The 16,680-nt window shown below is 60.0% G+C and overlaps 1 protein-coding gene across 1 annotated transcript in view; it reads right to left on the bottom strand.

The window, feature by feature from the left end:
- Window positions 1-13,623: 13,623 nt before the first annotated feature.
- SH3RF3 (SH3 domain containing ring finger 3) overlaps window positions 13,624-16,680 on the bottom strand; it is a 362,137-nt gene continuing 359,080 nt past the window's right edge. Inside the window, exon 10 of the mRNA XM_036257011.1 lies at window positions 13,624-13,813. Coding sequence (XP_036112904.1) covers window positions 13,645-13,813 — 169 coding nt within the window. The 3' untranslated portion in view covers window positions 13,624-13,644. The remainder of the gene's footprint in view (window positions 13,814-16,680) is intronic.

Raw genomic sequence — 16,680 nt, 5'->3', positions numbered from 1 at the left:
ACGTGGAAATCCTCAGGGTCATGCAGACACTGGGAATCTGGCCCAGGAGCTTGACGAGGAGCTCGTGTTTGGTAGGGTTGGGGGTTTGGTGGATGAACAAATGTAACCATGAGGTATGCATTCTCGCAACCTGGCCAGCCCAGGACCAAAGTGTGGGTGTGAATAAACAAGGTTTGCCTGGAGGGTCGGAATGCCTCCCTGTCTGAACTGAGTGTATTGAATATGTGTGGATAGATAAGATTTGCATGTCAAAGAGACAATGGGTGATAAGCTCAGGCGTGAATGAGTATGTTTTGATGTATCTCCTTTGATGTATCACCACTAAAAAAAGGGAGAGACAGGAAATATGCTGGGGTTGGCTGTATGGTCAGCAGAGACGTGATCTCAAAAATTTAATTACCTAAAACTCCGTGTAACCTAGGGAACCACTTTGCAAATAAATGGGGCTGCATCCAGAGATCTGGAGCGTCTGCTCCCTTGCGATGCTCCCCCCACTCCAAGTAGTGTCTGCTTGTAGTTCATTGCGTTACGACAAACCCCGGCAGGCCGAGGGAGTTGGCAATGTTTCAAACAGTCTCAGAGCTGGTCAAGGAGCCAGAAACTGGGCTTCCTGCCTTCCTGGGGATGGGAGGTGTGTCCATTTTAAGGCCCTTCTCCTGTCCTTAATCCAGGTGGAGAGAACTCTGACCAGAATTGAAGCTTGCTGGGGACATGGAGGCCTGGGGCCGGGAGGCAGCTAGGGCTTCTGGGGAGCAGATTGCTCTTCTAGGATTTGTTATCAGCCACTATGGAGGTTCTGTGGCCCCACGGGGGTGAGGAGAGAGGTGCTGTGGGTGAGGGCTTGGCCTGGTATGGTGCCCCTTCCCTGCACGGCTGGCCACACCCTGTGCGGTCCAGGCTTCAGGGGCCCCGCCTCTCTCCCCTCCCACACCTCCTCCAGTACCGCAGCACTCGGGGAGAGTGTGAGTGCGTGTGTGCCTTGGCCACCGGGCCTCCCCCTCCAGGGGACAGGGAGAAAGACTGGGAAAGCCAACCGGGGGAGGACAGGGGTCCAGAATCGTCCCAGACAGAGTGGTGTCTGTCCACGGCCAGGGGCATAGCCCAGGTGTCCCGGGCGGCTGCGGCTGTGAGTGCTGTGCCTCTCTGCAGACTCGCCTCACTGGGGTGGCAGCAAACCCCAGGACACACAGGTGCAGCCACAGGGAGGGGCCGTCAGGTGACGCGCACTAACGCTGCCTGTCATGGCAGCAGCTGAAGTAAAGGTGGGCCTGGAAGACTCCAGGGTGCCCTGGGAAGTTAATTACTTCTCCAGAAGCAGACAGCAGCCCTGGCTGCTGGCTCGGGAAGGGAGACACAGCAGGGCGAGGGCCTTGTGAGCAGGGTCTCCGGGCCGCCCCAGGCGGGGGTCCTCAAGAGACGACGCACCCAGGGCTGCGAAGGCAGAGACCGGCTCAGGCTCTCGGGCCAGCCCACTCATCACTGCCCACTCAGCTAGCTTCTCACTGTTTCTTTTCTTTTCGTTTGCAATTTATTTATTTATTTATGTATGTTACAGTTGCCCGCCCCCCGCTGACCCCTCCTCCCAGCTCCCAGGCCCCCACCTTCACAGCACTGTTGTCTGTGTCCCTTGGCTGTGCACATGTGCATGTACATTCTTGGGTTTATCATTCCCCACGCTGCCCCTCCTCTGAGGACTGTCAGTCTCTCCCAGTTCCATGGCTCTGGGTCTATTTCTCAGTTTCTTAATTAGCCTGGCAGCTAACTCATCTCCCACAGAGCCCAGCATGCTCCTGCCCCGCTCAGCGCAGCCCCCAGGGTTCGTGCGGGGCACTGGGCACGGAGGTAGAGGCACGCGGCAGGAGTACCCTGGGAGGCGGCGGCTGTGCGGATCGGGCCAGGGGAGCAGGGTCACAGCAAGTCCTTAGCCGGGACACAGGCCTCACCTGCCCCCAGCAGTCAGGACGGGCAGGCCCCGGGTTGGAAGGTGGAGGCCCCCAGCTGAGACAGGGAGGGGTTTGGGGTGCTCAGCTCAGGATGGGCAGGGGTGCCCGTGGCAGGCAGAGGGGTGCGCCCAGCCAGCGGTCAGGCTCCGCATCTTGAATGCTGCGCCTTCGGGACAGGAGGCTGCAGGTTCGCAGGAGAGGAGCCCAGCGGCAGGAGGAACAGGGTCCTCTGTCCAAGAATGAGGGGTGCTCAGGGGACCAACTGCGGCAGAGCAGCGGACAGAAGGCAGGACAGCCTCACCTAAAATGGTTCACATTGATGTGCCCACTCTGCCATCACGTATGTGGGTGCCTTCCGGAGGTGGCCAGGAGCGGGTGGGCCAGTGGGGCTGAGCAGGTCAGGGTCCTGCATTCCCAGACCCTCCTCTTCGTTTCTGCCAGGTTGGCAGCATGTAGGTCAGCGTGGCCATGGCAGTGAAGTGGTTCATGAATCGGTTTCAGACCACCCTGTGTCCTGTGTCCTGTGTCCCGGCCAGGGCCTGGGCAGCCTCTGGGCGCTTCCTGCCTGGTGTTCTGTGCCCCGGGTGGTCCTGAGTCCTCAGCCCCTCTGGTCTGCAAGGCTGGGATGGAAGGAGCGGGAGCACCTCCGGCCGGGCTGGGGCCAGTCGGGGGCTGGTGCTGGAAGCAGGGTGTTCTTTCAGCCGTGTGAACCCCTCTGGTCACCCTCTGGTCTGGGGGGATGGACTCAGGCACTGAAATACAGGACACTGTCAGTCAAGTCTGGTTGGTCAATTTGGTAGAGAACTGAACAGCAGGTGAGGGCCCCAGCCCCCACGTCCCCCAGGGTCCCCAAGCTGGCTGGAGGCAGCTGTGGGCTAGACCCTGGCCCCTGACTCCCAGGTTTCTTTCCCCCTCTCCTGTCCCTCGGGCCTCAGCCCTGAGCTCAGCAGAGTGGGCACCAGCCTGAGGTCCTCACACTCGGATGCCGGCTGTTTCAGGCACTGTGAGCAGTTTCTCCCAGCCTGGCTACAGGGACCCCGCCCCCAGGCCACCAAACCACGGTCTGCGGGCACTGGGCAGAACACCTGAGGGAGGGAGGAGGATTTTTGTTCCGTCTGACTCAGAGGTGGTTGCCACTGAGTGGGGGAAAATGCATACAGGACATCCGGGTGACCATCACCAAAGGCCACTGCCTCTGTGGGAACTTTAGCCCCCAGTTTTTTAAAAAATGTGTTTTTAATGATTTTTTAGAGAGAAAGGGAGAGATAGAAACATCGATTGGCTGCCTCCCGGACGCCCCCTACTGGGGATCGAGCCTGCAACCCGAGCATGCGCCCTGACGGAATTGAATGGGGACTTCTCAGGCCCTGGGACACGCTCAGTCCACTGAGCCACACCCGCCAGGCATCCTCCAGTTTTGAATCAGGCTTCGGGGAGCAGACACAGGCAGGGTCCTCCCAGGTAAAATGGGACGCAGGGAGTCACACGAGGACGTGGTGAAAGGCCACCCAGACAGGCCTCCTTGGGTCAGCAATGTGGTCTTGGGAGCCAGAATGCTGGGTTTGAATCCCAGCTGCTTCGCTTTGCCACCTCTTGAGTCTGGTTGCTTGGGGTTCTCTGCCTCAGTTTCTCCATCTGTGAAATGGGCATGGTAACAGTTTCTGCCTCTGAGGCTGATGTGAGGGCAATAGGACAATGTGGGTGAAGCACTCAGCAGGGGTGGCGCAGAGGGAGCGCTTGCTGCTTGGTCCACGCGCCACGTCCCGAGCAAGGACGCTGCAGGTTCCGGGCGCAGGGATGCAGGGCTTTCCATTGCTGCGCTCTGCCGCCCCCTGCAGGGCCTTCCGCTGAGCCCGCTCCGCCCGGGGGGCAGGGCCTTCCGCTGAGCCCTCTCTGCAGGGGTGCAGGGCTTTCCATTGCTGCGCTCTGCCGCCCCCTGCAGGGCCTTCCGCTGAGCCCGCTCCGCCCGGGTGCAGGGCCTTTCGCTGAGCCCTCTCTGCAGGGGTGCAGGGCTTTCCATTGCTGCGCTCTGCCGCCCCCTGCAGGGCCTTCCGCTGAGCCCGCTCCGCCCGGGTGCAGGGCCTTCCGCTGAGCCCGCTCTGCAGGGGTGCAGGGCATTCCGCTGAGCCCGCTCTGCAGGGGTGCAGGGCTTTTTGCTCCCGTCCGCCTGCATCACTGTCTGCCCGGCTGGCTCTGTCTGCACTCGGTTCGCACTGCTGTGCTGTCAGTGTGGGGCCCCTTTGGCTCTCCTGGGTGGGCAGAACTTCTGCCCCAACTGCTCCTGGCAAATGGGCAAGGCTGGGGTGGTGAGGAGGGTGCCCTGCAGAAAGGGGCTGCATGTTCACGCGGGTGCTGGGCTCCCAGAGCCTCTGGACCAGCCGGAAAGAGAAATGAAGCCCTTGATCACCACGGGCATCTGGCCAGAGCGACCCCAGCAGCTGCTGTGAGCAGCCAGGGTGAGGGAGGAGGCTGGCCTCTCCTTTCAGGGAAGAAGTGTCTCTGCCGAGGGCCTCTGGCAGCAGGCAGCCCAGCCGTGCTGCTAACCCGGGGTCCTGGTGGCTCCCAGAGCCCTGAGGTTTAACTGCCTGTCGGCTTGACCAGGCTAAGGGAGCCCACATAGCTGAGTACACACTGTTTCTGGGTGTGCCTGTGAGGAGGTTTCTGGAAGGGCTTGGTGTTTGAATCAGTGGACTTAGTAGAGCACGGTCACCCTCCCCAGCTCGCCCTCCCACGGCCTCATCCATCCCTGTGGGAGTGGACGGAACAAGGTAAAGGAAGGGCGCTTCCCTCTTCGTGCTGAGACGTCCATCTCCTGCCTCAGACACCGGAGGGCCCGGGCAGATTGGGGGACTTCTCAGCCCCCATATGAGCCAATTCCCATAATAAATGTCCTCTTATTTATCTGCATATCTATCACTGGTTCTGTTTCTCTGGAGAACACGGACTAATTCCTAGGCCCACAGGTGGGCCTCGGCACCCCTCCCCGGCCCTCCCTCCACAATCATAAGGACACCCCCTCAGACATATGGACGGCTTCTCCTTGGGCTCTGCACTGGCTCATCGGGGAGGCCCTTCGGGTCTGCCCTGTCTCTGCAGTGCTTGCCACAGCCCTGGATCTCTGCAGTCTCCTCACTGGCCTCCCACATCCACTGTCTGTCCTTCCTACACAAGGAGCTTTAAACACAGACAAGGTTGCATTACCTCTCTCAGCCTGCCGGGGGTCTGTGCAGCGCAATGAACTACAAACAGACAGTGCTTGGAGGAGGGGGAGCATCGCAAGGGAGCAAATGCTCTGGATCCCTGGATGCAGCCCGATTTATTTGCAAAGGGTTCCCCAGGTTAGATGGTGTTTTAGGTAATTATTTCCTTGAGATGGTGTCTCAGCTGACCTTGCAGCCAAGCCCTGTATATTTCCTGTCTCCCACTTCTTTCACTGGAGAAACATCAAAGGAAATACAGAAAAAACAAACCCATTCACACCTGGGCTTTCTTGCCCATTGTACCTTTTGGGGCAGCTTTCTAACCCTTTGACTTGCAAACCTTATTCACATGTAAATATACACTCAGTTCAGACAGGGTGGTGTTCCTACCCTCCAGGCAAACCTTATCTATTCTCATGCATACTTTGGTCCTTGGCTGGCCAGGTGGTGAGAATGCATACCTCAAGGTTACATTTGTTCATCCACCAAACCCCCAGCCCTACGCCCCCCCTCTTAAAACCCTTTATTTTTTTATTTATTTATTTTTTTTATTCTCACCCGAGGACATTTTTCCATTTTTTGTACAGATAGAGTGGGAAGGAGAGAGAGGAAGGGAGAGAGAGAGAGAAACATCGATGTGAAGGGACACATCGAGTGGCTGCCACCCGCACAACCAACCAGGGCCGGGGACAAACTGCAACCGAAGTACGTGCCCTTAGCGGGAACCGAACCCGGGTCTCTCCGGACCGCAGGCTGACGCTCTAACCGCTGAGCCAAACTGGCCAGGGCTTAAAACCCTTTAAAGGTTTCTTTTCGCCTTTGGCCTGGAAGGAGGCCCCTGCTCACCTGCCTGCTCTCCACCCCCACCCCTCCTTGCTGGTCTCCAGTCTTAGCCAGGCCCTCTCCAGCCCCACTGGGTATTTGCATATACTGTTCCCTCTCTGAGTGGCCTGCCCTGTGCCCTCCTCAGCTGGATGGGGATTTTGTTTGTCACTTCTTCTTACCTTGCACTCTAATGATTATTTGCATAACAGCCATAGTCTAGTTCTTTCATTTAATTTAACTTCTGACCTCATCACAATGTGTCCATGAGACAGGCACTGTTATGGGCTGGGTCGTGTCCCCCAAATCCATATATTAATGTCCTAGACACCATACCTCAGAATGTGACTGTACTTGGAGAAGCATTCCTATAGAAGTAACTAAGTTAAATGAGGTCATTGGGTGTGGGCCCTCATTCAGTAGAACTGATGTCCTCATATGAAGAGGAACAATGGGTACACGTACGTACCACAGAGAAATACGTGAGGACACAGAGAAGATAGCCCCTGCAGCCAAGGAGAGGCCTCAGGTCAACCCACTGCAGACAACTTGGGCTCGGATGTCCAGCCTCCAACTAGGAGGAAGTAAGTGTCTACCATGTGTCCTCATACAGACATTGCACTCCACCTGGGCCTTCCTGGGCTCCAGCTAGCACATGGCGGGCTGGGGGTCTTTCAGTCGGTGGCACTCTGTTACCACTTCCCAGCACACTAAGACAGGTACCAGGGGCTTGCTCATCTCGGTTCCATAGCACCAGATGCAGCAACTCTGGCTGGCCTGCCGGGCCCTGTAGGCAGGAGCTCCAGAGAGGCATCTGTGCGGGGTCGTTCTGCCTCTATTCTCCTCCGTGACCCTGGAGCCTGGCACCAGGACTCTCAGGAAAGAGCTGGTGAATGAATGAACAGAAGGGGGAGGGGTCAGGAGGAGCACAGGTGCAGAGTGAATGCCCTAGAGTGATCCTGAGAAAATGGGCCACAGCCCTAGGTTTCCCCTGGCAGAAACGTGCCGCCCCTTTCCTGGGCAGGAGAGAGCGTCTGGCCTGCTGTGTGGACGGTGCCCACTTTTGCCAAGAATGTCCAGGCAGGAAGCAGCTCAGATCTGGTCCTTGGGTGGACTGGATCCCTCTGCCACGTGTTTCCAAAGCCTGTTCCCCTCCTGTCTGCAGGTTCTGTTCTGCACTGGCCTCCCCTCCAGACCCTGGCTGTGCTTCCTCCCGTCTCTGGGACCCGCGTGGCGCTGGCAGGGCGCCAGCAGGTGCGTTCTCCCGCGCAGGGAGGGGTGTGGACGGAGCTTTCATGGAGCGGGGCTGCGCGGATTTCCTGCATGACGTTCCTCACTGTATCCTGGCTTTTACCTGGTTCTGTTTTAGGACACAAAGAATATGACTTCCTCCAAACTCAGACTTTTTGCGTGTCCATAACTATGTTTAAGTCTGTTGATATTTTATGTGGGACCTTTTCTAGGCCCAGTTTTTTTTTTCTTTTATTCTCATCTGAGGAAATGTTTTGCATTTATCTTTAGATAGAGTGGGAGGGAGAGAGGGAGGAAGAGAGAGAGAGACATCGATGTGCAAGAGACACATCGGCTGGTTGCCACCCACATGACCCCAGCTGGGGCCGGGGACAAACCGCAACCGAGGTACCTGCCCTTAGCGGGAACCGAACCCAGGCCTCTCTGGTCTGCGGGCCATGCTCTAACCGCTGCGCAAAACCGGCCAGGGCTAGGCCCAGTTCTTATATCTCACTTTCATAAATGTGGTCTAGTGAACCTCTGATGATCCACCTTCTGACTTTGCTGGGGGCCCCGGGGGCAGGGTCCGGGAGCAGGCAGCCCGGTGGAGCGCCCTGGCCAGAGACGGTTTCCCCGCTTTGCCCCCAGCACCACGGGGCGCCCGCTCATCTCCGCCCGCTCATCTCCGCCCTCAGTCCACGGGTCGGGCGGCGATAGCTCAGGGACAGCCCCACCTAAGGGCCAGCGGTCGGACACTGCTGCCCGCCGCCCTGTGGCCGAGTCAGCCGGGCGCAGACCTACGTCCTGAGGGTCGGCCCCAGGATTCTGATTGGGCCGCTGAGCTGTCGGTCATCCTGAACCTGGGGGGGGGCGGGGGGCAGTACTGCTGAGGCCCGGGCAGCCACCTGAGAAAGCGCCAGCGTGGGGCAAGGACGGGACAGCTGGGGGCAGCAGGGGGTCTCCAGTGGGCGTCCACCGGCTCGGGGCCACCGCGCAGGGCTCAGCTCCGCCGCTCCAGGCACAGGTGGGGGGCTCCCCGGTGTCTTAGCACCGGCACACACCGTCACTGCCACACAGCTCAGGTGACTACCGGTGGCTTTTCCGCTCCGGAGTCAAAAATCTCCCCGTTTTACTTATTTCGGTTGTTTTCTGACTTTTTTTTTTTTTATCCTCACCCGAGGACATTTTTGCATTTATCTTCAGATAGAGCGGGAGGGAGAGAGGGAGGAAGAGAGAGAGAGAAACATTGACGTGAAAGAGACACATCGAGTGGCTGCCACCCACACGACCCCAACCAGGGCCGGGGACAAACTGTGACCGAGGTACCTGCCCTTAGTGGGAACCGAACCTGGGACGCCCTGGTCCGCGGGCCGACCCTCTAACCACTGAGCCAAACCGGCAGGGCTGTCTGGCATTTTCTAATGAAGGGCCCTTACTAATGACACTGTGTCACAGCCTCTCTGGGTCGGGAGTGACCCCTCGCCTGCCGGCTGACCTTGGAGCAGGGTCAGAGCACAGGCCCCACCCACAGGGACAGATGGAGAGCTGCCAGATCCGGGTCCGGAAACGGCACGGGACAGGCCTCAGCGCAGCTGGGCCGGCTTTGGTGCTGCGCTAACAGCCGCTGGACCCGAATCAGGGCACCTCCAGCTCTCAGGACCGAGATTCACTCTCCGGGTGAGCGTGGCCTCCTGGAGAAGGTAGGAGCCCACCTGGAACTATGACGTCACGTGGAGAGGAGCAGATAACTCCGACATGTCCCGTCAGTAAGGACCCTGACAAGACCCACAGAGATGGTGACCGGCAGTGAGACCAGGCCAGGACCAGAGCTGGGGGGCGGGGGAGGGATTCGGGGCCGTGGGGCTTCCTCTGAACAAGAGGAGGGAGAGCATGTCCCTCCTGGAAGGGGCCTGGCGTGCCCTCGTCCGTCCTTCCCTCCAGCAGAGGCCCAGGTATGGTCCCTCTGGCACAGCTCAGAGCAGGCCACCAGCCAGTGCAGCGGTGCCCATGCCCTTGGCCGGGAGCCACAGCCCGCCCTGGCCCGGTGCAGCTGCCAGGCAGGGTGCTGCCTGTCTCTCGTGGTAAACTCGGAGGTGGTCCAGCGCGGACAGTGGAGTCAGTGGCTGCCTTGGCTTTTTAGGGTTTCTGCAGCCTCCCTCCCCCCCCACCCCCTGCAGCTCCGTGGGGAGTGGGCTGGTCTCTGCGCTCACCTGCAGCCCCTGCGGCTCTGGGGAGTGGGCTGGTCTCCGTGCTCACCTGCAGCCCCCTATGTGGCTCTGTGGGGAGTGGGCTGGTCTCTGTGCTCACCTGCAGCCCCCTGTGTGGCTCTGTGGGGAGTGGGCTGGTCTCCGGCTCACCTGCAGCCCCCGCGGATCTGTGGGGAGGGCACATGCAGGCTGGCCCACTGGGTGCCCCGGGAGAGGACCCAGAGCTCCCTCCGTGCGAGTGTGCAGCCTTGGCGTTGGCCAGAGGCACAGATGCTGACCCTTGGTTCCAGAGCCCACGGACCGAGGCCTCGCCAAAGCCCCAGTTCCGGGTGGGTGATGGTAAATGTCTGTTTCGTAGCCTGAGTGACTGAGCTGCCCAGTGAGCATCCTGTTCTCCTAGCGGGTGTTAGACCAGCAAAGGAAAATCAGTCCTGTTTGCTTCACTAGCATGGACTCAGAACACGAGGAATGTTACAGGACTGGAATGTAACCACCCTGAGGGGTGGCCGTGTCCAGCTGCACAGTCAGGGTGTCCCTGCTGGGCACTGTCCACTTGTCCTGTGGCCCTGCTCTTCCTATGCTTCCGTGCTTGATACATTGTATCTACAGAGGCACAGGCTCAGCACCCGGCTTGGACTTGGAGAAGTAGCTTGAATTTGAGTCCCATGAGCAATGTGATCTGGAGCCAGTAATGCCCCCTCTTCGGCCTGTGACTGCTCACGCTGCAGGGAGGGTGACAGCACCTTGCGTCGGGCTCGCCGGGAGCAGCTGAGCACGGGTGGCTCCCTGGGGGCAGGGCCTCCACCCTCCCACCCAGCCCTCGTGACGTGCTACCTGGTCTCGCACGCATGCATTCAGTTTTTACAGAAGAGTCAAGTGGCTCTTTGCCAGGCTTCTTACTGGCTCAGGCACACACGTGACAGAGACCACGGGCTCCGAGTCGCGGGGAGGGCGATGAAGGCGGTTCGGAGATCACCTGAGTGCTAGGCGGCCTGTCCGCACGGTTTGGGCCAACCTTTCTGGAGGCTGGCCGTCTACTCGAGTCCCTCCTGCCGATGGCTTCGAGGCACCTTTGCCCTGTGATCCAGAGAACAGCTGGGCACCCAAGGGCCAGAGAGCAGGGTCCCCGCCGGGCACTCTGGGTGCCTGGAATGGAAATGACTACGGACGTGAGTCACCTGGAGAGGCTGAGGACCAAACCTGTCAGGCAAAGGCGCCCCTGGAGGGAGCTGGGGTCCCTTCAGCCCAGCCGGCTGTGGCTCGATTCTTAACACGCGGCGGGTGGCGCTCGGGCATTGCGGGGAGGCCGTCTGACACTCTCGGTCTTCCCGGGGGCTCCCCACGCGGACACAGACCCCGTGTCCCCCACAGTGAGCACTGAGGTGACAGGTGTGTGAGCCAGCAGGACACAGGGCAGGGCCTGCTCAGCTCTGCCCCAGCCACGCTGGCTGTCTCCGCTCAGGCCCTCGGCCCTGCCCACCCTCACGCTCCCCATCCAGACACAAGACCTCCCATGTTCATTTTATTTAAAGATTCAGAAACACAGGCATCATAGTTTGTCATCATCGTAAATTCTTCCAAAGTCACACACTGAGATTTGTGTCTAACAAAACCACTGGGGGGTGTGCGCACGCGAACTGTGCAAAGTACAAAGACATTCCCAGCCAGGCCGCTGAGCGTATTTGGGGCACCAGAGTCAGGGAAGCTCTGGCCCAGCTCTGTCTCCCCACCTCCCTCCCACACCTTGGTGTCCACTGACCTCCCTCAGTGGTGGCCATGGGCTCCACTGTGCTCCTCAAAGCAAGTCACCTTGTTGCCAAGTGCACTGCACCGCCAGCTGTCAGCCCTGGGCTGGCGCGGAGCACGAGGGCTTCAGGCAAGGTGGTGTTTTACCTTCGCAAATAAAATCAGTGTGTCCTTCGAGGCCAGACGGCCCAGCGGAAGGGCTCAGTCCTGCCCCTGCTTGTCTGCAGGTGAACCGGACATGAAGGCTGATGGGTGTGGCTGGGTGTATCTGAAAACTCAGCCCAGAGCATGGGGCCTGCTGTGCACCTGCCTACCTCTGGGTATCCCCGTTTGCTCTGCGAGCCCCCGGAGAGGGTGCGCGGCTGGCTGGGCCTGTGGCATCACTTTCCTTCCCAACTCAGTACCCATGTCCCCTCCCCTGATTCTGCCACGACAGGGGCAGCTGGTGCTTTCAAAGATGCTGGACACTTGCCCCAGCTCTGCTGTGAGGGGTGCTGAGCTCAGCAGGCTGCCGCCCCTCATAGTCACTGAACTGCTCAACACTTCCCATCTGCCACAAGCATCGTGTGGGCGTGGCCAGGAGAAGAACGGTCAAAGCGAGTCTACTCTGTTGCTTGGTAACTGCTGTTGGTTCTTTTTTTATTTTTATTTTTTTAGCCTTTTCTTATTATTTGGGGATTTCAGTTCATTGTGGTTTCAGTGGAGACCTGCTCAGTCAGCATGTGAATCCATGCATGTTTTGGGGGATGATGTGATTTTAAATGTGCACACGGTGTTCACGCAAGGCAGGCAGTGAAGTTGGCAGCGGATGGTTGTCGTTAACTTGTGCACAGGGCTCCCTGTGTTCAAAGAGTATTTCTGTCTGATTCAGAACCAGTGTCTCAAGTCTATTCACGCTATCATGAGCCAGAAAAGGAGCCTTCCTTTAGAACGATGCCGCCAGTAGCACAGATCCAAGTCACGTCCCCGAATAGAATGCTGAAAAACGCTGAAAATAAGCGTTTGTATTTCAAAGGCCTTGTGCCAGGTGAGGGAATCGGTTTCTGCATTTCCCTGCATCCCTAAAAGTCAGGGAGATCTCACGTTACCCAAGGCTAATTTATTCAGCCTAATTTAAACCTGAGTGATCGTGTATAAGTATAAAGAGAGGGTTTACAAGTTGTGACTTTGAACAGATAAGAATGTATTCCTAAGGTATGAATCTCTTGAAAACGAGATGGCCTCATGACAGGCAGTGTCTGAAGGGGACACTGTTGGACTCGGGACTGTGTCCTGGACCCCAGCTGCAGAGGGTGCCAGGGCCGGAGCTGCCCCTCCCCCCCAGTTCCCTGGCCCTCCGGCTATGGGATGACCCCCCTGTCACCCTCCTAGACTTCTAGTCTCCAGACCAAGGTATGCTCTGCTTGACAGGGGGGCAGTTATATATTTTAAAAAGGCAAAACCTTCACCAGGTTTTGTAAACTGTGAAGGACTGATTATATCTGAGCTGTGGTAAAAACTGTGCATTTCAACAGTGAGAAATCATGTTTTGATAAAGCTAATTGTCATTCTCACTAAAGCAAAAACAGGAAAATTCTGTTCTTTTAGGCTGGGGTGGACCTTCATGTCCTTTTTACTGCGCACAAAAGGCAATTAGAGTGAGTTTCCCCAAATGTTTCCTGTTCTTGACTCGTCACTGTCACTGTCTGGAAGAGCGGGGGCTGTGGGCAGTGTGAGGACACCGGTGTTTCCAAACCCCCGGGCGCCCGAGGCGGACCCCGGCCCTGGAGCAGCTGCCACAGCTGAGGACCTGGTCCGCGGAGCTCTCCAAGTTCAGGCAGCGGATACGAAGCCCGCCCTGAACGTCCGGGCAGTTTCCCTCCCACCAGCCCATCCCTACAAAAGGCAGCACCAGCTGAATGAGAAACAGGCAATGAGTGACGGTTAGAAACACAGTTCACATCGTAAAGACTAAGAAAGAAGCCAGGCGAGGGACAGTGCTGGCCGACAGGGTGGCCCTCAATGCTGGTGGGCACAAGCCAGGGGGAGCTGCCCGAGCCCCACCGGAGCTGCGGGCCAGGCCCCCCCGGGCGGTCGTGCAAGCAGGTGGCAGGCGACTGAGGTATAGAGGTGGTGGAGCCATCTGGGCCCCGCAGCCCAGGCGGCCGACCCAACATCCTGCGAACGCCCAGCCACGCAGGCCTGCGGCCTTCCCAGGCGGCAGCGGGACGCAGCAGCCCCCGGCCCGGCAGCAAGGCAGCGGGCACCAGCATCCGCCTCTCTTTCCAAAGGTATTTCCTTACAGTTCACACGGGGTAGGCCTCATCCCAGAACCACCCCCGGGAGTGCTCTCGGCTGGGGCTGTGGGTGAAGGCACCGCCTCCACACCCCTGGGCCCCCACCCCAGGCGCCCCTGCCACGGGCCGTGGAAGGGACCTGAGACCTGCGGGTGCTGGCTCCCCCTTGCGCCCGGGGCTCCGGGGAGGCCTTGGCCCGCCGAGGGCCGAGGGTCCGTCCTCAGAAGCTCTCCACGAAGCTGCCCGGGAAGAGGCCTGTGCGGCCGTTCCTCTGAAGCGTCCCCTTGAACCAGCCGTCCTCACGCTTCTTGTGCACAAAGACAACGTCGCCCTCCTTCAGCTCTATCTCCGCCTCGCTCTGGGGCGGGTACGAGACCACCACACGGTACCTGGAGGGGGACAGACACACAGGGGTGAGCCTGGCCCACGCCGGCCAGAGGATGACCCAGGGTCTGCCCCACTGTCTGCTGGAAGAATCTCCCTCTTCTTTCCTTTTCCCTCTGGTGTTGTCATTTGGGGTTACTCTTCCCACGTAAAACAATTCTAATTTTTATTAAAGATTTGACAGCACTCCTTCCCTGTGGAATCTTAGACACTGATCTGTGCAGCTGGAATGTCATCAGCCCAGATGCCACCGCCCATGTCCCCCCCAGGCCACCCCAGACTGCGGCCCCCCTCAGGCTGGGACGGAGGCGCAGGCACGGGTAGGCGAGGGCGAGCGGCTGTGTCCTGCCATCTGCCCCACCCTGCACGGGCCCCTGCACCAGTGCCCTCAGCTCCCGAGGGCCAGCTCTCTGAAGGCGGGGGTGGAGGTCGCCTCCCAGGCAGGTGCCCCACGTGCGGTGTTAGAGGCAGTGCCAGTGGGTCGTCCATCTTTACAATGTGCTCCGAAGACCACAGGTGCTGCGGCCTTAACCCGAGCGGGCTGGGATCACACCACATTCCTGCAGAACCGGGGCCCCTCCCTGGGGCCTCTGAACTCTGTACCTTTCGTCTTCCAACATTTCATATGACACAATCACAGTGGTGACAGGACCCGCCGGGCCCCTGGAGGGGAGGCTGTGGGCCTGAGCGCGGATCCGACCAGGCACAGAACCCTGAGGCCCCCCTGCCTCAGCAGGTGCAGGGGTGGGTGGACACAGGTGCTGTCCCAGGTGCTGCCTCCCCAGTTCCCTGGATCTGAGACAAGGGGCTGACCCTCTCTGGCATCCTGCCAAGAGCCCCAGGTCAGCACAGGGTGGGTCTAGCACAGCCCCCACACCTGTCCTCCAGCCTCAGAGGAGACAGGTTGAGAAGCAGTTGTTTGTCTGCGGACCAGCCTTTTAGCACCTTCGAGGACAAGCCAGCGAGTGCCCTGGGCCCGCACCCCTCACCACCCCAGCCTGGCGGGACCTGCTCCCCCCCACCCCGGCCTGGCGGGGACTGCCCCCCCCCCCGGCCTGGCGGGGACTGCTCCCCCCCACCCCGGCCTGGCGGGGACTGCCCCCCTCCCCCGGCCTGGCGGGGACTGCTCCCCCCCACCCCGGCCTGGCGGGGACTGCCCCCCACCCCGGCCTGGCGGAACTGCCCCCCCACCACCCCGGCCTGGCGGAACTGCCCCCCCACCACCCCGGCCTGGCGGAACTGTGCCCCCACCACCCCGGCCTGGCGGAACTGCCCCCCACCACCCCGGCCTGGCGGAACTGCGCCCCCACCACCCCGGCCTGGCGGAACAGCCCCCCTTCACCCCGGCCTGGCGGAACTGCGCCCCCCCCACCCCGGCCTGGCGGGACCTGCCCCCCCCACCCCGGCCTGGCGGGGACTGCCCTCACCACCCTAGCCAGGGGACTCAGGGGTGTGCTTGGCAGCAGCCTGCGCCCTGCACCCACACAGCTGGTGACATGCAGGCCGTGCTGAGGAGCCTGCCAGCCTACCAGGCACGGGGCTGGGCTCCAGGACAGAGTCTAAGTACTACACGTGAACGGGCTTGGTGGCAGGCAGGGTGTACCACTCTCACCCCCTAAAAACTGCTTGCTGGAAGTTGCTACAGACATGAGTAGGCGAGGCGGCCGGGGGCACTGGGCCTGCTCAGGCCAAGATGCGCAATGACTGCTCCTCGACTGACCAGGCGGGGCGCTGAGCCTGGCTGCCACAGGGCACGCCTCCGGCCACGTTAGGCCACCTTCTCCCGGCGACCTCGCCACGGGCGCCTCCATGGTCCCTCCTGGTTGCTGCACCGCAAGCCACGCTGGAGGGAGCTGCAGGCCTAAAGGTGGGACCGGTGGGCTGAAGGGTGGGGTGCGGGGGGAGCTGGAGAAGCAGAGAGGGCAGGAGCGGGGTGAGTGGCATCTGGGGGCCGGGTTTCTGTTGCTGGCAGAGGGACAGGCTGGGCCATGGGCGGTGCTGTCAGCAGAACCTGCAGCTCCTACCCCGACTCAGTTTGTACAGCTGACCCAGGCCTCTGACGCCCCTCCTGTGGGCAGTGAGAGAGGAGAGGATGGAAGTGTGTGGGGGCTGGGCAGGGAGAACAGTGCTGCAGCTCCTCTGCTCAGGCGCCCAGGCCACAGGGCCCTGGGCCCTCTCCCCGAGCCCTGCAAAGCCCAGGGCTCAGCCTGTGTCCAGCCACACAGGTGCTATGCACCCCCACTGCCGTCTGCCACACCTCCAAACTCTCCTGGGCTCTCCTCCCTCCCTTCTTCTGAAGAAGGCTGCAAAACCCCTCGATGTGGTGAAGGCCCCTGACGATCTGCACGGTGCTGGTAGGCCCCAGAGGCCCAGGGCCTGACCTGGATTAGAGAAGCCACTCTGAGGAGACACCACCCTGCTGTCCCTTCCTCCCTTGGAGTGTCTAGGCCGTGGTCTGTGTGGGGGGATGGGGGAGACTTTTTCACCCCCATTCTTTCTTGGGCTGTTGGCCAGCTGTAAAGGCCCACCCCCATCCCTGCCTCTCTTCTTTGGCCACAGCCACACAAACAGCCCCTGGAGGAGAACACCCAGGTGCCCCGGCAGCAGGCTGTCCTGAGGGTTCTCAGGAGGAGCCGTCTACCTGTGCATTCTGATCTTATGAAACCAGGACATTCACTGTAAAGCAAGGGATCCAAGTCAGCATCTCTCAGAGTGGCCCAGACTTCAGGACCTCTGCCCAGGTCTCTGTGTCCATCCTGTGCTGACTTGCTGAGATACTGGAGGAATGAGGCAAGGAACATGGATTTTCAACAAATTCGGGGGGGGGGGGCATGTATGCATACTGATGTCTGAGAATCAATGTGCTGGGCAT

The sequence above is a fragment of the Molossus molossus genome, unplaced genomic scaffold (assembly GCF_014108415.1).
Source record: "Molossus molossus isolate mMolMol1 unplaced genomic scaffold, mMolMol1.p scaffold_m16_p_12, whole genome shotgun sequence".
NCBI lineage: Eukaryota > Metazoa > Chordata > Mammalia > Chiroptera > Molossidae > Molossus > Molossus molossus.
Note: the sequence above shows the minus strand (reverse complement) of the source record. Positions and strands in the feature narration are given on the sequence as shown.